At 42.7% G+C, this 21627-nt stretch overlaps 1 protein-coding gene across 12 annotated transcripts in view; it reads right to left on the minus strand.

The window, feature by feature from the left end:
• Positions 1-18146, minus strand: part of arhgap17a (Rho GTPase activating protein 17a) — a 166459-nt gene extending 148313 nt beyond the window's left edge. For 11 of the 12 annotated variants that reach the window (XM_078240285.1, XM_078240288.1, XM_078240280.1 and 8 more), the window contains exon 1: positions 17813-18137. In XM_078240285.1, the coding sequence (XP_078096411.1) occupies positions 17813-17865 (53 nt within the window). In that variant the 5' untranslated portion in view covers positions 17866-18137. Of the gene's footprint in view, positions 1-17812 lie in introns of all 12 variants that reach the window. The other variant, XM_078240282.1, reaches the window with a different exon arrangement.
• Between the last annotated feature and the right edge of the window lie 3481 nt (positions 18147-21627).

Consider the following 21627-nt stretch of genomic DNA (forward strand, 5'->3'; position numbering starts at 1 on the left):
GAGTATATCCTTGAATAGCCCACTAATACTCAATATCCCCACTCACGTATGGGGAATTGGTTATGATAGCGGAGGCCAATTGCTGGATGTGAAACTGAACCCCCAATAAAAGCATTGCTTCCTGGAAAGGAAGTGATAGACCTGGCAGAAGACTTACAAACAATCTTCAATCTATGGCTATGAACAGAATCAAACCTTTTCTCTACCACAACAGTGTTGAAGAATGAGAAGTTATTGAAAGAAGGCTCGACAGGTTAGATACTGAGAAGATGTTTTCCCTCAAAAGGAACCTATAACTAGGGGACATTGCTTCAGAATAAGTGTCATCCATTTAAAACAGAGACGAGCTTGAGTTTCCTCTCTCAAAGTTGTGAACCTTTGGAATTCGCTATCCCAGAGATGCTGGGCTGCTGAAGATATTCAAGGCTGAGACAGACAAGATTTTTTGAACTATAAGTCAAGCATTATGGGGAATAGGTGTTGTTGAGTTGAAGCCAAAGGAAATCAGCCATCATCTTGTTGATTGGCAGAACAGGCTTACAAAGTTGTATGGTCTCCTCCTGCTCCCATTTCTTATGGGGCAAACTTTTCCTCTCATGCTATTTTAATTTTGACATGCTTTAAGTAGAAATCATCCCAAGAGAAACAGGTTACTAGATTAAACAATGACACGGAGCACTACCACCATGAGTGGCAAAGTGCCATTATTTAACAAAATGGTGCAGAAAAGAGTCACCATAAAATAGTATACTAGGCAGTTTATACTGCTGGCTACTGACTTGTCCAATTAACAACTGAATGTGGTAACAGCTGAAGCAAATAATGTTAACACGCTGATTAAAACAGTGAACTTTGGTAACATTAATAAGCAATATTTTTATACTCCCAACTATAAATTACCATTAATACCAGATCATAACATTGTATAGTAGTACATCAACATAAAAAGCACTCGGGATAGCAGTGACAGGAGAGACTGACTGTTTTTCCTACACCAACGGTAGATTTCACTATCCAGTTGTACAGTGCAACATTACCAATTTCGCAATAAAAATAATTGTGAAATAGGGCACTGACCATTAGCTAGCTATGACAACAGTATAATGAAATTTCATTCCAAAATCCTCCCATGCGCGGAGGCCACAGATGATCGGAGGGTAGTCGTATGCATTCTTTCAAAGCCAGGAACATTAATTATTAATTAAGCAAAGATGGAGACCAGAGTTTGTGAATAAAATAAAAAATGCTTGCAAGGAGGGTTATGGAATTCAATTGTTGTTTAGGTCAGAAATTGTGGAGAGTAATGAGTTGTTTGTGAAGATTAGTTAAAACTGCAAGATGAAAGCATCAAAAAAATTGCAGGAGCAACAAAAACAAGGGTCAAGGAGAACGTATTGAATAAGCATATGGCAGTGACCAATTATGGCTGGCAGCAAGTGAAAGTAAACATTTAGAGAACATGTAATTGGGGACGGTTTCATTAATATTTGGAAGTGTACTGCATATTGAAAGGCGGTTGCAAACAACTTCACAAACAGGAGTAATACCCTATTACTTCAACTCAGAAGCCTACAGAGAATGATGGGAACTTCTACAAAATGCACATGTTTGAAATCCACAAGTGAGGGCAAAATACTCTCTGGGAGTAAACTAATATTTTATCTAGGTTTTGCACAAAATATATAATTTTTGAAGGGTCTTTGAGAGATTTTCTAGAGGGCTACTTTTTGGTATCCAGGGTTTCCTTCTTCGTAACGACTTTGTTCAGTGATGCAGTTATGTAGCGACAGCTACTCTATTTGTGTTGAATTTTTAAGATTGCATAAAGATTGTATATATACATATATTAAATATTTTAACCTGAAATACTTCAATAATATGTTTTTTTGTTAATTTATTATAAATAAATCTCCCATACTCGGTTTCCAAAATGAAAATTCTGACTACTTGGCACAAAATAATTTACAGGAAATAAGTCACACATCTGCAGCCCCTTTTAAGATTTAATTCCAAGCAATTAGCACACTCCAGCATTCTTTGAGCTTGTTCTGCAACTTTTCAAGTTTCTTTCCCCTCAATACTTCTATTTAGAGTAATTGCTGATGTCCAAAGGAAGAGGAATATACATTATTTAATTCTGCAGCACCAAGCTAACCATCAAATAATGACTGGTTTAATTCACATCTACATCACATTTCAGTCATTTTTTTCCTAATGCATATCCTCACATGATCATCTGCACTTTAATGAGTATATATTGAATGGATAAAAGCAACATGAATTATATTTCTCAGTACCCATATTAAAAACAAGGGACAGATGTTTTATTCTTAAGTGGAACTGCATGAGGAGAACTAATATTTCACGAATTTGAAACAAAAGGGACTCAAATGAAACACAGCTGCAAGAGATTATAATTCCACAATTTGCATGTAAATATGAAAATCTGTGTTTTAAAGGTACTTTGTTAGAAGTTGTATTATATATTGGTGTAGGTTTCAGCTTAGCTCTCCATTTTCCCTGGTGACAGAACATTCAATAAAGCTGCCCCCTGCCCAAAAAAATTGTAATCAGCTCCTCTCGCCCCACAAAAATATATAATTTTTGAAGGTTCTTTGAGAGATTTTAGATGGTTACTCTAAAAAAAAAACCCCCCCCTCTTCCCAATCGCTCAGCAGATGAGACGCCGGATCCAATGTCACCCACCACCCAACCATCGCTCAGTCAAGATTCAGACCAGAGTCTTAACCCTTCCCCCATCCCACCAAGATCGGCTATGCCCTTGCCCCCACCCCCTGGTCGATATACAGGCCTGGTACCATTCTTGTGACCAAAACGTGCCTCGCTCTGGGCACTCACCCGCTTGATAACCTGAGGCTGAACGATATTTCCTACGGGCCTGTTCCAGCCTTGATACCAGTAGAAAGTCCTGCCATTTATTTCATTTTCTGATTCTTCTCTTCGACCTCCTAAAGGATACTTAACAATTGGTGATGGCACAGTCAAAGGTCTCCTGCATGACAACCGCAGGATTGGCCAGATTAACTCCTCCAAACACAAGCTTCCTCCCTTCCACTCTTGTTGCTCCTCCAATCATGGATTCTGTCAGGAACAGCAAGAGTTGAAGAAATGGAACGTGTAATTGGAGAAGCTAGCATGGGAAGAGACAGAATCTGTGACTGGAGCAGCAGCTTCTGACAGGCTGAGACTCTCCCATGTACAAACCTTTCCCTCATTGAATTTCTATTGGCTCGAGTAAAAACTACCCCCGCCCCCCATTTAGCAAAACTCCCTAGCTTTTGTACTCTGCCTCGAATTATAATACTCAGGATTCTGGATACCTTGAATTATAATATTCAGGATTCTGGATACCTTATTAGCTGCTTTGTTAATATGCCCTGTCATCATTAAAGATTTAGTAAGTCTCACAACACCGGGTTAAAGTCCAAGTAGTTTATTTGGTAGCACGAGCTTTCGGAGCGCTGCCCTTCATCAGGTGAGTGCAGGATTTGTTTCAGAAACAGGGCCCACATAGACACAAACTCAATTACAAGATAATGGTTGGAATGCAAGTTTCTACAGGTAATCAAGTCTTTACAGGTACAGACAATGTGAGTGAAGAGAGGGTTAAACACAGGTTAAAGAGATGTGTATTGTCTCCAGCCAGGACAGTTAGTGAGATTTTGCAAGCCCGGGCAAGTTGTGGAGGTTACAGATAGTGAGACATGAACCTAAGATCCAGTTGAGGCTATCCTCATGTGTGCAGAATTTGGCTATCAAGTCTCTGCTCAGCGATTCTGCGTTGTCATGTGTCGTGAAGGCCGTCTTGGAGAATGCTTATCCGAAGATCAGAAGTTGACTGCTCTTGACTGCTGAAGTGTTCCCAGACAGGGAGAGAACACTCCTGCCTGGTGATTGTCGAGCGGTGTTCATTCATCCGTTGTCATAGCGTCTGCATGGTCTCGCCAATGTACCATGCCTCGGGACATCCTTTCCTGCAGCCCATCAGGTAGACAACGTTGGCCGAGTCGCAAGAGTATGTACCATATACCTGGTGGATGGTGTTCTCACGCGAGATGATGGCATCCGCGTCGATGATCCGGCACGTCTTAGAGGTTGCTGTGACAGGGTTGTGTGGTGTTGTGGTCACTGTTCTCCTGAAGGCTGGGTAGTTTCTTACTTATGGTACATGCAGACACTATGACAACGGATGAATGGACACCACCCAACAATCACCAGGCAGTAGTGTTCCCTTCCTGTCAGGGAACACTTCAGCGGTCACGGGCATTCAGCCTCTGATCTTCGGGTAAGCGTTCTCCAAGGCGGCCTTCATGACACACGACAGCGCAGAGTCGCTGAGCAGAAACTGATAGCCAAGTTCCACACACGAGGACGGCCTCAACCGGGATCTTGGGTTCATGTCACACTATCTGTAACCCCCACGACTTGCCTGGGTTTGCAAAATCTCACCAACTGTCCTGGCTGGAGACAATTCACACCTTAGAAACACAGCACAGAAAGAGGCCATTCGGCCCATCGATTCTGCACCGACCACAATCCCACCCAGGCCCTACCCCCATATCTCTACATATTTACCCACTAATCCCTCTAACCTACGCATCCCAGGACACTAAGGGCAATTTTAGCATAGCCAATCAACCTAACCCGCACATCTTTGGACTGTGGAAGGAAACCGGAGCAAACCCACGCAGACACGAGGAGAATGTGCAAACTCCACACAGACAGTGACCCAAGCCGGGAATCGAACCCAGGTCCCTGGAGCTGTAAAGCAGCAGTGCTAACCACTGTGCTACCGTGCCGCCCATACATCACACCTCTTTAACCTGTGCTTAACCCTCTCTCCACTCACATTGTCTGTACCTGTAAAGACTTGATTACCTGTTACGCCTCACATTCCAACCATTATCTTGTAATCGAGTTTGTGTCCATATCTGCCCTGTTTGTGAAACAAATCCTGCACTCACCTGATGAAGGGACAGCACTCTGAAAGTTCATGCGACCAAATAAACCTGTTGGACTTTAACCTGATGTTGTGAGGCTACTTACTGTGCCTACCCCAGTCCAACGCCGGCAACTCCACATCATCATTAAAGATTAGTTCACAAACACCCCCAGGTCTCTGACCCCTTTTGGACTGGTCGTTGATGGGTGTCCTGCTCTTGGCCGATGCCATCCAAAGCCTTAAAATGGTGATGCTTGGCCCAGATGGCACACAAGGTCAAGGGCGCTCAGGTATGCGCTGGACTCCCGTCTGAATATACCCCTGCTTGGTCCGAATGTCACAGCGGCCCAAGCCATGAAACTTCCCTGAGATTCGAGTGCCACACAATGAGTTGCCTCCCATGTCCTTTAGTGTGGCACAGAGGGGTCCCTGGATCGAATGTAGACTGATGGAGTGTTAACTGGCTGAATTGGATTTTCCTGCTTTTTATGAATAGGACATGCTGGAGTAACTTCACACATTGTTGGATGGATGCCAGTATTATACCTCTTGTTGGCAGCAAAAACCAATAAAGTGCTCCATGTAAAAGTACACTACTAACTCACTTCAACAAAAACAAATATTTTTGAAGGAAATTAAAACTGGATTTCCAATGTTGATGATGCACTCCAGCCCTGGGTCACTGAAGGTCTCAAGCGTACTGGTGGATACTGCAAGCTTCCTCTCCAGGGACACCTGAAGTGGACTTAATCACGGAACAGAGGCAGTCAGACCAAATGACCCTCTTGGCCAGGTCCAGGAGCAGCCCCACAAAAAGAGGTTCTCTGATCTCCCTGTCCATCCTCCACACAAGTGGCTAAAGATCATGACTGCACTGGGTGAAGTACAACCAAAATCAGAAGCAGCCCCTTGATGCCAGTGTTATAGTTGTACTAGAATAGTTTTCATAGGAAAGTGGGTAGTTCTGGAACACAAGTCTTCAGTATTACTGCTGGCACACTGGCTGTAAACACTGCTTACTGCATTCTTGATATCATGTAGAGCGAATTAAATCAGCTGAAATCTGGCATTTGTGATGCTGGAGACTTCAAGAGGAAGCAGAGATGGATTATCCACTCAGCAGTTTTTGATCCACTTTGGCAGAAAATTGTTACAAATGCTTCAGCTTTGACTTGTCTACTGATATACTGGGTTCCCCATTGAGAATGGAGATACTTGGGGACTTTCTCCACTGATTAATCATTTCATTTTTTTCCTTTATTTTCACTCAAGGCATCGGCATGCCGATTAGGCAGCATCCTTAATTGTCCATGAGAAGATGGTGGTTGGCCACCTTCTTGAACCACTGAAATCCATGTGGTGTAGATACACCCACAATGCTGAAAGGCATTACTTTCAGACTTTATAATGGTTTTTGATACAACCGAGTGCCTTACTTGGCTGTTTCAGAGGGCATTTAAGAGACAACCACGTCGTTATGGGTCTGGAGTCGCATGCAGGCCAGGCGAGGTAAGGATGGCAAATTTCCTTCCCCAAAGAACAGTGGTGAACCAAATGGGTTTTAACAATTCATTATGGATTGATTGAAGCAAATTATATTTGACTGACTTGATGTAAGTTTTTTTGATAGGAAGTGATGATGACATAGTGGTAATGGCACTGAACTAACAATGATGTGGAGATGCCGGCGTTGGACTGGGGTGAACAAGTAAGAGTTTTAACAACACCAGGTTAAAGTCCAACAGGTTTATTTGGTAGCAAATACCATTAGCTTTTGGAGCGCTGCTCCTTCGTCAGATGGAGTGGAAATGTGCTCTCAAACAGGGCACAGAGACACAAAATCAAGTTACAGAATACGGATTAAAATGCGAATCCCTACAACCAACCAGATCTTAAAGATACAGATAATGTGGGTGGAGGGAGCATTAGGCACAGGTTAAAGAGATGTGTATTGTCTCCAGACAGGACAGCCCAAAGCCGCAAGTCCAGGAGGCAAGCTGTGGGGGTTACTGATAATGTGACATAAATCCAACATCCCAGTTTAGGCCATCCTCACGTGTGCGGAACTTGGCTATCAGTTTCTGCTCGGCGACTCTGCGCTGTCGTGTGTTGTGAAGGCCGCCTTGGAGAACACTTACTTGAAGATCAGAGGCTGAATGCCTGTGACTGCTGAAGTGCTCCCCCACAGGAAGAGAAGAGTCTTGCTTGGTGATTGTTCAGAGGTGTTCATTCATCCATTGTCGTAGCGTCTGCATGGTTTCCCCAAACATGCCGGATCATCGACACGGATGCCATTATCTCACGTGAGAACACCATCTACCAGGTACACGATACCTACTCTTGCAACTAGGCCAACGTTGTCTACCTGATACGCTGCAGGAAAGGATGTCCCGAAGCATGGTACATTGGGGAAACCATGCAGACGCTACGACAATGGACGAATGAACACCGCTCGACAATCACCAGGCAAGACTCTTCTCTTCCTGTGGGGGAGCACTTCAGCAGTCACAGGCATTCAGCCTCTGATCTTCAGGTAAACGTTCTCCAAGGCGGCCTTCACGACACACGACAGCGCAGAGTCGCTGAGCAGAAACTGATAGCCAAGTTCCGCACACACGAGGACGGCCTAAACCGGGATGTTGGATTTATGTCACATTATCAGTAATCCCCACAGCTTGCCTCCTGAACTTGCGGGCTATCCTGTCTGGAGACAATACACATCTCTTTAACCCGTGCTTAATGCTCCCTCCACCCACATTGGCTGTAGGGATTCGCATTCTAATCAGTATTCTGTAACTTGATTTTGTGTCTCTGTGCCCTGTTTGAGAGCACATTTCCACTCCATCTGACGAAGGAGCAGCGCTCCGAAAGCTAATGGTATTTGCTACCAAATAAACCTGTTGGACTTCAACCTGGTGTTATTAAAACTCTTACTGAACTAACAAACCAGAGGTCCAGGCTCTGGGGAGATAGGTTCAAATCCCACCACAACAGCTGGTGCAATTTAAATTTAAATAATTAATAATCTGGAATATACAGGTAGTCTCAGTGATAACTGCCAATTGTCATAAAAACCCATCTGGTTCACTAATGTCCTTTAGGGAAGGAAATTTGCCATCCTTACCTGCTCTGGCCTAGATATGAGGGGAAGGTGGTGTCTTAGTGGTAATGTGGTAACAAGTAAAGCAGAGACCCAGGCTAATGTTCTGGCGATATGGGTTCAAATCTTGGCAGCTGATGGAATTTAAACTCAATGAACAAATCTGGAATTAAAAGCTAGTTTTAGTAATGGTGACCATGAAACCATTATCGATTCTGGTCAAACCCAAATAAAAGCAAATATTGCAGTTGCTGCAAATCTGAAATAAAAACTGAAAATGCTGGAAAAACCCAGTAGTTTGGTAGTGTCCATGGAGAGAGAAGCAGAATTAACATCAAATCTGTGTGACTTTTCAGAGTTCCTAAAATCTTACTAGCTACCACTACTAATTGACTGACCTGCAGTGTCAAGTTTATTCTCCTCTTTTTGAGGGCACAATATCTAGTTGAAGCCTAAGCTGTACCTTGAAGACAAAACTTTAATGGAGATATGAAAAGACTGAAGTCAATGCACTTGATAGGTTTGTACATATTATAATGAAATATGATAATTGGAGGTTTATATTGTTTAAAACCTTATTTTGCAAATTATAAATTTCAAACATCAAAAAAGAGGTAGATTTGTTTTCAAAAAGTATTTGACTTACTTTCTTTCATTGGTAAATTCTCCTGACTAGTCATGAGATGGATTCCTTTCAATACTTTGAAAGTATTCAATGGCAGTACTCTAGATACTTTTGAAATGTGCGTTCCCTATTTGTGTGATTTGCTGTTATTTTTAAAAATATATTTTTATTGAAGACTTTTTATGAATAATGCAGCAAATTCTCAGTGATTGGTAACATGCAGCAAGATCATTTTCAAAAAAGTACACGTAGGAAGAGACAGAAAAAACCCAACACAGTTGGTTTGCAATATTTATTGTATCCAGCGGCTCCCATCCAAATAATAAAAGGATACAAACGGTAAAGGTAAAGTCACTTTAGCCCCAAGCGACCATGGGCTGCTCTGCCCTTTCGAAGGGGAGAGCTAATTGATGGTGATTTAACCTGAGGATCACCACACCTCAGAACGAGGGGAAAGGTAATGACAAGCTCAGCCAGTATGGAAATTGAACTAGTGCTGTTGGCGACGCTCTGCATTATGAAGCAGCTGTCCAGCCAACAACCCCCAATGAAAGGATAGATCGAAGGATGGAGGATATCAGGATGCAGCCACATTTGGCTCAGCGATGCACAACGAAGCTCACAGGATAACCGCAACTAATCTACAGAACTTATGGAAAACAAATATTTAAAGTAGCTACTACCATTGATTTTCCAACTATAGAAAACACAGGATATTAGCACAGGTAAAGCGCTAACGATTTTCAGGCTACATTGCACATATACCAAAGGATGCTTCCCCATCCCCAGTCACTTTGGCAGTGCCAACAATATCCAAAACAGGAATCAGAGATTCTATAACAAAACAACAAATGCAAAAATACGCCAGCCCATAAGTTCTAGAGGGGGTTTCCTTACCTGCTGTGAAGACCTATAGGGCCCTATCCACTACCTCCACATTAAACCACTTGCCCACCTCCCTGCAATGGTTTTACTCATTTTAATCATAATTGTAGTAAAGGATATCAGATGAAAAAGTCCACCACTTTATATGCCAGAATTATAAGAGAAGACTGATATTTTAAAAATCACACAGCTCTAGTACCATACAATCTGCAAGACACACTCCTCAGAAACGAGAAATACATTGCATGATGCAATCCATGAAGGATAAATGGATGTCACTAAATTCACCAGGACATCAGATGAAAATTCGCTACCATGCTCACATGGATCCACCCTATCAAAGGACGGCATGGTAGCACAGTGATTAGCACTGCTGCCTCACGGCGCCATGGACCTGGGTTTGATTCCTGGCTTGGGTCACTGCCCATGCGGAGTCTGCACGTTCTCCCCGTGTCTGCGTGGCTTTCCTCTGGGTGCTCCGGTTTCCTCGCACAGTCTGAAAGATGTGGTTAGATGCATTGGCCATGCTAAATTTTCCCTCAGTATACCCGAACAGGCGCCGGAGTGTGGCAACTAGGGGATTTTCACAGCAACTTCATTGCAGTGTTAATGTAAGCCTACTTGTGACACAAATAAATTAACCTTAAACTATCAATGTGATCTATCACAGAACAGGATCAATTAAGAGATAAAATTGCAGGGGCCACATTCAAGGATTAACAAAGAGCTGCAGAATATGACCCTAAATAGGATAATCGGTGAGATTCACCTCAAGCTCAGTTACTGGATTCCCCCCATCAATATAAAAAAAAGCACAGTACAGGATCAACACAAGGATATTACAGCGGATACAGTTCAGGATTAACGAAACCTGATTTTCTCAGTGCAACAGGATAACAAGTGACAAACGCCTTTGTGCTTGTATATCATACACTCTTGTCAGGATAAAAGTTAATATCACAAGGGAACGAAGTTCGTGATTAATAATAAACTGCACGATAATATAACCATCCATGGAGCTTGAAAAAGCAATAACAGGATAATTGAGCAATATCCAGGATCCACCTATAATTTGCCATGTCGTTGTCCTGAAGACCCATCGCTTCCGGCTGGTCCCAACACTTCTGGACGACACAGAGGACACGTGGTTGGAGTCTTCGACCAACCCCAGGCTTCGAAGATAGGATACAACATGTTTCATCAAACTCAAAACACCCAGCTTTCAAATTGTGATTCTGAAAGTATGGCAGCCCATTCTCAAATTCAACTAGGAATTCATTCCCTGCTCCCCTCTAGAGACTGAGCGCATGGATACTCCTTCTGTAGCCCCAAATCCGAATTCAGACAGGAAGTTCGACTTACCACGCAGCTAGATTTCCAAGGACTGAAGGTGAGCCCCCAATGAGGAAAATGTCGTCACCACTGACAGGATTCTCTTCTCTGCTTCATCCATTCTCTTTAGGAGACCTCATAAATGTGAACACCAATAGTCTGTGCTGGGGAGCTGAAACCGTCGTCCACAACTTCACTCACAATGGCAGCCATCATCTTGATGTCTATGACACTGTCAAAATGTAGGCCCACTCACCAGCGAAACCGCAACTGCAAACTAGACCCCACACATCTCCTACCGCCTCAACCAAATTGGGATTTTCCTGACTTTTCTTGGCTAAACTTTGGTGACGGGGAGCCAAGTTCTTACAGGAACGAAGCATAGATTATACACATCAGGATCAATTAATTATGGGTTGTGCATCAGGATTTTAAAAAGGGATTAAAAGATGAGTAGTGCCAGAGCTGGTGAAAATGTAGCTACTACTGTGCTTACATCACATAACCCCCCATTTGCTATTACTTTACTTTGAGTTAATCAACAAAATATGCAAGTGTTATAGGGAGTAAATAACACTTGAGGAAATGTGCACTATTTACAAAACCTTTACTATATATAAGATGTATGAAATCTACTGTTGTACTATACAAAGTAGTTTTAAAAATATACTGGTTAATAAGATCAGTACATTATACTATATAAAGTGTGGCTCTGTATCCCATTCACTTATGTTTAGTAAATGCTAGGCTCAAACAGAAGTCAATTAAGAGAATGCAGTTAAATAATAATTGGGTGAGTTTATACAGAAGCCAATGAAGGCATCCAGAATATAACAGTGCTTCTGACTTTTTGATTTGCTTCTTTATAATTTGTTTTTTAAGTGGGGCATGCAGTGAGAGAGAAGCTTGATGAACAGGAAATTCTTACTAATGATGCTCCTGTGAAGCATCTTGGAAAGAAGGTGCGACACGACTAAAAGCACTGTATTTGCAAGTTATGTTGTTTGACATACTACTTGTATAACAGTTACATCAGTCAATTTCCTGTAGCATCAGAATTGTTGATTCCAGAAGTGCAACACTACAGGATTTCAGTGCCAGGTGGGTTGAAGGAGAGATAGATATTGTTAGAGGTAAAGCGCGCAGTTCTTGTGATGGGGAGAATAACTATGGGAGTTGAATGCTCTGCTCAGGGATAAAGAAAGGTTTTAAATTACTAGTTCAGTCTGAAATGGTGGCCAGAGGGGCAGATGGAATTTATGTAAAGATTGTTTGTATCAGAGACTGAAGATAAAGGTTTTTACAGAAGGTTCGGGATTTTAAATTATACTACAGATACATGAACACATATCCTCGTCCTCCTAGACTTGCATGAGACATATGGCCACAATGGACAAATATAGTTCCACTATTTTTCAGACTCATGAGAAAATGTCAATTGACCCCTTTAACCACATTTTAGTTTGATGTTTTAAGTCTCCTTTCTATTTTGTCTTTTGTTTTGGGCGGTTGACAGAGGGGAACCAGTGGATGTGGCGTTTTTAGATTTCCAGAAAGCATTCGATAAGGTACCTCACAAAAGGTTGCTGCAGAAGATTGGGGTAAACGGAGTTGGGGGTAAGGTGTTGGCGTGGATTGGGGATTGGCTATCTAACAGGAAGCAGAGAGTTGGAATAAATGGGTGCTTTTCTGGTTGGCAGTTGGTGACCAGTGGCGTGCCGCAGGGATCGGTGCTGGGGCCTCAACTGTTCACCATTTACATAGATGATCTGGAGGAGGGGACTGAGTGTAGGGTATCAAAGTTTGCTGATGACACCAAGATGAGTGGGAAAGCGAATTGCGTGGAGGACGCGGAAAGTCTGCAGAGACATTTGGATAGGCTGAGCGAGTGGGCGAGGATCTGGCAGATGGAATATAACGTTGGCAAATGTGAGGTTGTCCACTTGGCAAGAAATAATAGTAAATTGGAATATTATTTAAATAGAGAAAAATTACATCATGCTACTGTGCAGAGGGACCTGGGGGTCCTTGTGCACGAATCGCAAAAACTCAGTCTGCAGGTGCAGCAGGTGATCAAGAAGGCGAATGGAATGTTGGCCTTTATCGCGAGGGGGATAGAATATAAAAGCAGGGAGTCATAGAGTCATAGAGGTTTACAGCATGGAAACAGGCCCTTCGGCCCAACTTGTCCATGCTGCCCTTTTTTTTAAAACCCCTAAGCTAATCCCAATTGCCCGCATTTAGCCCATATCCTTCTATATCCATCGTACCCATGTAACTATCTAAATGCTTTTTAAAAGATAAAATTGTACCCGCCTCTACTACTACCTCTGGCAGCTTGTTCCAGACACTGACCACCCTCTGTGTGAAAAGATTGCCCCTCTGACACTTTTGTATCTCTCCCCTCTCACCTTAAACCTATGCCCTCTAGTTTTAGACTCCCCTACCTTTGGGAAAAGATATTGACTATCTACCTTGTCTATTCCCCTCATTATTTTATAGACCTCTATAAGGTCACCCCTCAGCCTCCTACGCTCCAGAGAAAAAAGTCCCAGTCTATTCAGCCTCTCCTAGTAACTCAATCCATCAAGTCCCGGTAGCATCCTAGTAAATCTTTTCTGCATTCTTTCTAGTTTAATAATATTCTTTCTATAATAGGGTGACCAGAATTGCACACAGTATTCCAAGTGTGGCCTTACCAACGTCTTGTACAACTTCAACAAGACGTCCATACAAGGCACTGGTGAGGCCGCAACTGGAATACTGTGTGCAGTTTTGGTCCCCTTATTTGCGAAAGGATATATTGGCCTTGGAGGGAGTACAGAGAAGGTTCACCAGGTTGATACCGGAGATGAGGGGTGTAGCTTATGAGGAGATATTGAACAGATTGGGTCTGTACTCTGAGTTTAGAAGGCTGAGGGGTGATCTTATAGAGACATATAGGATAATGAAGGGGCTGGATAGGGTAGAGGTAGAGAGATTCTTTCCACTTAGAAGGGAAACCAGAACTAGAGGGCACAGCCTCAAAATAAGTGGGGAGCCGGTTCAGAACAAAGTTGAGGGGGAATTTCTTCTCTCAGAGGGTAATGAATCTCTGGAATTTTCTGCCCATTGAAGTGGTGGAGGCTACCTCGTTGAATATGTTTAAATCACGGGTAGATAGATTTCTGATCGATAAGGGAATTGAGGGATATGGGGAGCAGGCGGGTAAGTGGAACTGATTCGCTTCAGATCAGCCATGATCTTGTTGAATGGCGGGGCAGGCTCGAGGGGCTAGATGGCCTACTCCTGCTCCTATTTCTTATGTTCTTCAGAGGTTCAAAAAATGTGTGGGTTAGGTTGATTAGCCATGCTAAATTGACTGTGTCACAGGGATTAGCAGGATAAATGTGCAGAGTTACAAGAATAGGGCTTGTGGTCGGTAGATTCTTCTGTAGTGTAGGGATTCTATGACTACTACTTGCGGCAAAAGTGCAAGGTAATGCATTTAGGGAAGGCAAACAAAGCAAGGAAATTCTCAACAGGAGGCATTGAGAAAAGTTGAAGTGAGACACCTTGAGTACACGTATATGGTTCCCTGAAGGTGTCAGGTCAGGTGGATACGGTGGTAAAGAAAGCATTTATTTATTGAGCAAAGTACTGATTCAGGGATGTAATGCTGGAACTGTATAAAATGCTGGTTATGCCATGGCTGGAATTGTGTACTCAGTTCTGGTCACCACAGTGCAAGAGGGACATAATTTCTCTGGAAAGTGTACAGAGGAGATTTACAAAAATGTTGCCAGGGCTTGAAAATTGCAGCTATGAGGAAAGATTGGATAGGCTAGGGTTGTTTTCCTTAGAACAGAGGAGACTGAGAGGTGACTTAATTGAGGTGTACAAAAAGACAGGGAGGACCTGTTTCCCTGAGCCGAGGGGTCCATTAGCAGGGGACACAAATTTAAGGTGATTGGTAGAAGGATTAGTGGGGGCATGAGGAAAAGCGTTTTCACCCAGAGGGTGGTGGGTGTCTAGAATTCACTGCCCGAATTAGAGATTAAGGTTGAAATATTCAACCAAAGACACCTGGAACTGCACCTGAAATGGTGCAACCTGTAAGGCTACAGGTCATGTGCTAGAAAGTGGGGGTTTAAACGAGCGGCTAGTTTATTTTCGACTTCTTTCTTGGCCGGCACAGACAATGACTGAATGGCCTCTTTCTGTGTCGTTACCTTTCTGTGGTTCTCCAGTACATGGTCTTCATCCAAAAACTTTGCGTCTGTATTTTGAAATGCATATTAAACACAAAGGTTTCCTGCATGATCAGATCAACAGGAAATGTCCAAAAACAGGATTCTTTTCCCATATACTAATTTCAGAGAACCAGCCAATACTGTATTGGACAAAACCATTTCCCACCTGGCAGATATCCACAAAGAATCACAGTTTAAAAAATGATGGGTCATAGCCTTGGATGGGGTGCAACTTTTGGAAAGTTGGGCCAGCAAAGTGATTTGCTGTGTAAAATCTGAGATTTGTTTTTAAATACACTCTATTAAGGCAGTTGATACATATTAACACAATGTAGGTAGGTGGAATAATCTAAAATTTTCAGCTTTCAAGAGTCTGGCCAAATGTCTATAGTTAAACAGATAATGGATAACTTATTTCTCCTATATAGATCTAAGCTCTGGATCGCTCATCGTTTGTGAAAATTAAATGCATTATGGTGTTACTATAATACTGAGGTCATTGCAACACCTCAAATTGGTGTTAATGTGATTGCAACTAAGGCTCAGAAAAATATGTTGCAGAAAAGCAGGCCTAATGATGTTATTCAATCCAAGACTCAAAATAAATACCAATCCATCTGACTGTGGTACAGATATGAAACCTGATCAAGGCTGGGTCCTTTACAAAGCACCCAACGTTACGTGGTTCATAACTGTTTTGCTGCTATTATTCATGGCAATCTTCTTGACAAAATAATAATGGCCAACACAAGATTTAGTCTCAAACCACTGAGCAAATCTATGCAACACATAACCCATGATACGTGGAACAAATCCAAACTGGGAGACTCAAATGTGCAAAGAGGAAGCACACCACGATGAGCAGATCTGTTCCCACTGACTGGTTTCCTCCACAACCAGTTCCTGTTAACCTGTTACGTTTGTCAACATGAGCCAGAATTTTCCAGCCATTCATACCGACTGGATCTTCTGGTCCGCCAACGATGTATTACCGCTGCCGTTTTCGCGGCGGCAAGGGGTGCATTCAGTAGGAAACCCCAAAATTGATGACGGCGGGATCTTCTGGTCCTTAACATCGCGCCATCAACCAATGATGAGCCACCTCTGCTGCCACAAAACACGCAGCGGGTGTGCAGAAAATCCCGCCCCATAATCTATGCCGAAAATTTAAGATATTATTGCACCCTTGTGATGGCCCTTTTGAAATCTTTGTAACGTTCTCAGATATTTTACGTATACAGTATATTTTTACAAAAAGAAACTTTGCAAGCAGATTCTCTGCAACAATACATTTTAATGTTCCTGTAAAATATATCAAAATAGATCCAACTTAATTTCAGGTTCATGACACTTAAGCCATTTGAAAGTCACTCAATTTGTAACGCTGATTAAAGTCTCCCACACAACTCGGTTATTTCCTTCCTTGCACACATGACCACGTCAGAAAATCTCAATTTTTTGTTTCCCCTCAATGTTTATTCTTTAGAATCGTCAGCTAGAAGGCGAAGTGACCGTGTATAATTTGCATTCCATTACTAACAGCAATAAAATAGGCACTATTGAGAATTCCTGATCGCACATAAAAATCTGATATCAGAATAAAATTCACCTCAAGTTAACCGAAAGAAATCGTCGGATTTATTTCCACTAAATAGGACATTTACACTCAATTATTACCCAAACCGTGCACAATCGATTACAAGGCGTGAGACAAGAGGTGTTCAGGCAACTCTGTCCCAGGCTGGACAAACAGTAAGGTATCCCAACTCTAACTGGGTTCCTGCAAGGAGGCAGAACCGAGGACCAGCCAAACGAGGAGCCTGGAGTAGAGGGCGGCATCTAAAGGGGATCTGGTCTGTTGCTCAGAGCCCGGAACTATACGAGAGAGATCCTTGGATCACTTCTTCCACTCGGGGGTGAGTCAGCGCTTTGCGAGCCACAACAGTGCGGGTTGCAAGTTTAATTTCAAAGTCCCAACATTTCAACTTCCGAAGATAGACCAAACCACTCGCTCTCAAAGCGCACCACAACTCGTGAGCCACTAAATATAAACCCACTGCCGCCACTTTCTACAAAACTGTTTTGCGATGCTACCCAACTCAGAGTCGGCCTCATTTTGTGCACCGACATAGGGAGTCTGAGACTCTGATGTGCGTCCATCAACACTGCAGACAGTTTAATTAGCAGACATGCAAATCACCTCAACAAAGACAACAGGGCCGAGTGGCGAACCAGCTACTTTATTTAATAGCAAGATTTGCATTGCAAGTTACCATTTGATCTGCCGTCACCTCACTACTTTACATGAAGCCACAACATAATACATGGAAAACACGGAAGGCAGATAAACATCATCCTTAAAATCCAAAGTTCTGAGGCCTCCACCCTGCGGAAGGGAACTTTGAGCCAAGAATCAAAACTGATGCACCGAGTCCACCTTGGGGGTGACCACAGGCTGAATCAAACTCCAGCCGACGCCTTCCCAAAACGCGGAGATGAACGAAAGAAGCCAGCTGGAAGTTGTAGATATTTTACCCCCTCTCCTCCCCAGGAAGCGGAGAGGCGATACCACCACCATCCACCCACCCAACTGTACAGAGACCCCCCCCCCAACCCCCAACACGGCCCCCCAAAACTTGCTGCCTCCTCCGGAGGAGCTCGGGGACGGTACTTGCCTGCCGACAGTCTGGTTGGCGAGCTGCCGCATCCGATTAAACTGCTTCTTCATTGTGTCTGCCGGCCGTCCGGTTCCTCTGAAGTTTTGTTGAGTTTTAGTTAGCGCGTCCAGGCCGCTCTTCACATCATGGTTTGCGGCGCTGGCTGTCAGCGCGCCGACACTCGGGCTCTCGCCAGCAACTGAAGGCGGGAAACTCGGGCTCTGCTCATCGACCGACTAACTTTTCACCCTGACCCACAGCGGCTCCTCTCTCTCTCTCTCCGGTTGCTGTGAGGAGACACCGACACCCAACTGAGGGCCCGCCGGAAGTTCCTCTACCGCCCACTTCCGTTACCCGGGGGGGGGGGCGGGTAAACAACAACAAAGCTCGGCGGGGCTCGCGCAACTTCAGTTTACCATCAAAATCTCCAGACTGAAGTCCTTGGTCTAACCGTATTCCGCTAGAGAGTTAAGAGAACATCCATTGTTGTCAACATTTTCACAACAGTATACAGAATGGAGAAATTCCGGTCATGTTTCGTAACGTGTGTGTTTTTCATCTTCCAATAATGTTTTTTTTTCAAAAATGAAGTGAATTGTGTACTTGTGAAAAGGAGTGTTAATTTTGGGTTACCTCCAATGATTAGTAAGAGTGAAAGACGAAAGTACATTCCACCAGCAGAGTAACATCAGTTATACTTCCCCTGACTATTGCTGCAATTGCCTGAGTTTTTTTAAATTCCTTATAGCTGTTTGAGCATTCCATTTTCTCTCAAGTATACCTCTATAGAATGGGATTAGAATAGTTAGGTGATTGTTTTTCACGGTGCATACGTGATGGGCCGAAGGGCCTTTTCTGTGTTGTGGACCTCTATGACTCTATTTGTTTATTAAGATGGCCAGAAATAACCCATCTCCATCCATCCAGCTAGTTTCAAAGGCCAGAAACTCTGCCATTTCATCACTGATATCCTTCAATACACCATCCTGACTTGGAACTGTATTACCATTCCTTCACTGTCACTGGATAAAAATCCTGGAACTCTCCTGTCACTGGATAAAAATCCTGGAACTCTCTTCCCAATGGCAATGTGAGTATACCTACATCACATATATTGCAGTAGTTCAAGAAGTCATATCACCACCATCTTAAGGCCAATTAGGAATGGATAATAAGTACTGGTGTAGCCGGTGATGTCCACATCCCATGAACGAATTTTTAAAAAGTTGTCTTTCAAAAATCCTTTTGTGTGAACTTTGAACATCACTCTATGATCCAGCATATCCCCTTGAAGATTTTAAATGTAACAATAAAAACACTTTCCATCTTACGTAAACATACACATTATCTTTAGATTTTCCTCACTGTTGCCCAGTCAGATTTATCAACTCTGTTGTACTTCTTTGTACTCCCTCCAGGGCTAGGATATCTCATGAGGTACAGTGCCCAGAATTATGTGCAATATCATGATGGAGGAAAACCAGTACAAGCAGTCTAAATTTTTATTTTATTCTTTCATGGGATGTGGAATCGCTGGCTGGCCCAGCATTTATTGTCCATCCTTGAGGGGCACTTAAGTGTCTACCACATTGCTGTGGGGTTAGGAGTTACATATAGGCCAGATCAGGTAAGGATGGCAAATTCCCTTCCCGAAATGACCTTCGTGAATCAGATGGGATTTTACGACAAGCAACAATGGTTCCATGGTCAACAGATTTTTAAAAATAAAATTCAAATTTCATCATCTGCTGTGATGGGATTTGAAGTGGAGATGCCGGCGTTGGACTGGGGTAAGCACAGTAAGAAGTCTCACAACACCAGGTTAAAGTCCAACAGGTTTATTTGGTAGCAAATACCATAAGCTTTCGGAGCAGAGCTCCTTCGTCAGATGGAGTGGATATCTGTTCTCAAACAGGGCACAGACACAGAAATCAAATTACAGAATACTGATTAGAATGCAAATCTCTACAGCCAGCCAGGTCTTAAATGTACAGACAATGTGGGTGGAGGGAGCATTCAACACAGGTTAAAGAGATGTGTATTGTCTCCAGACAGAACAGTTGTCTGGAGACAATACACATCTCTTTAACCTGTGTTGAATGCTCCCTCCACCCACATTGTCTGTACATTTAAGACCTGGCTGGCTGTAGAGATTTGCATTCTAATCAGTATTCTGTAATTTGATTTATGTGTCTGTGCCCTGTTTGAGAACAGATATCCACTCCATCTGACGAAGGAGCTCTGCTCCGAAAGCTTATGGTATTTGCTACCAAATAAACCTGTTGGACTTTAACCTGGTGTTGTGAGACTTCTTAATGGGATTTGAACCCAGGTCCCCGTTTCACCCAGCATTACCTTGAGTCTCTGGATTACTCAGTACCACTACGCCACTGCCTCCCTTTATGTCAGCTTGGTTTGTGGTACCATTCTCAAGTTTCATTCAGAAGGTTGTGAGTTCAAGCCCTAACTCAAGGAATTGAGCATGTTGATTGTTCAGTGTACAACTCAAAGCCAGCCTCATGCTGTTAAAGTTAATTTATTAGCTGGAAATGCCTTCTTTCAAATCAGATATTAAACCAAGACTCCATCTGTCTATTGAGGTGAATATAAAAGATCCATTGATACTTTTCTTCAAAAAGACCACAGAATTCTGGTAAAGGCCTACACAAATGACCAATTTCCATTCTTCAACCAGCACTAACAAGACCGCCTGGCCAATTACCTCATTGCTGCTTTCAGGATTATTGGGCATATTTCAGCTGTCATGTTTGCTTCATATCAAGGACATATCAAAAATAATTTGTTTGTTGTGAAGCACTTTGAGATAGAGGACATGAAATGCACCAAATAAAAGAAAGCTCCTTCCTCCCTGGAACTTGTGCTCTAGCCATTTAGTTATACATCTAAAGAGCCTGATTAGCCTGCATATTCCTTGATCATGGAAAAATGTTTAGCAGATTAGGGTGTGCCTCCCTGAAAGGGACAGAGCTTCACCAAATAAATTAGCCTCCTCTACTCTAACCCTGCATCCACAAGCAGCTAAATTACCCCATTCTTATACTTCATCAAGTAAAGCCAGCAGGCATTTCAATTTTCCCTGCAGTAGCAGCACTCGCAATAGAGATCGCTGTGCAAGTGACAGAGCACTATATTTTACCCTATGTCGATGAAGTAATTCTCTATACATTAGATTCCCTCACTTCAATCCTCAACATCAGTAACTATTAAATTATTTGAAGCTTACAAGGTACAAAATAAACAGGAGCCATGCCAGTCACCCAGTGTCCTCCAACATTAAAAGCATTCTCTTTCAAAGGGTAGTTTAGGATTAATACAATCCATGCGCACCAAAAACTCAACAAAGGCCAATTTTCATGATTATTCCCCATGGCTTGTTGGCCCTGCAATGAATGTAGGAATGTTGCTATGTGCAAATCTTTGTCTTCTTATTTAACAAAAATTGAAATTTTTACATACCTTTTTTTGTTTGTTTTTAACCACAGTAGAAAAATGGATACCATCAAATAAGTATTCATAAAAATTGGAATGCCAAAGGACTTATCATTGATCAATCGTCTGTCATGTTAAAATTTGGTAAGAAGTCTCACAACACCAGGTTAAAGTCCAACAGGTTTATTTGGTAGCAAAATCCACTAGCTTTCAGAGCACTGCTCCTTCGTCAGGTAAGTGGGAGTTCTGTTCACAAACAGGGCATATAAAGTTTGTGTCTTTATATGCCCTATTTGTGAACAGAACTCCCACTTACCTGACGAAGGAGCAGTGCTCCGAAAGCTAGTGGATTTTGCTACCAAATAAACCTGTTGGACTTTAAC

The sequence above is a fragment of the Mustelus asterias genome, chromosome 23 (assembly GCF_964213995.1).
Source record: "Mustelus asterias chromosome 23, sMusAst1.hap1.1, whole genome shotgun sequence".
NCBI classification, from domain to species: Eukaryota; Metazoa; Chordata; class Chondrichthyes; order Carcharhiniformes; family Triakidae; genus Mustelus; species Mustelus asterias.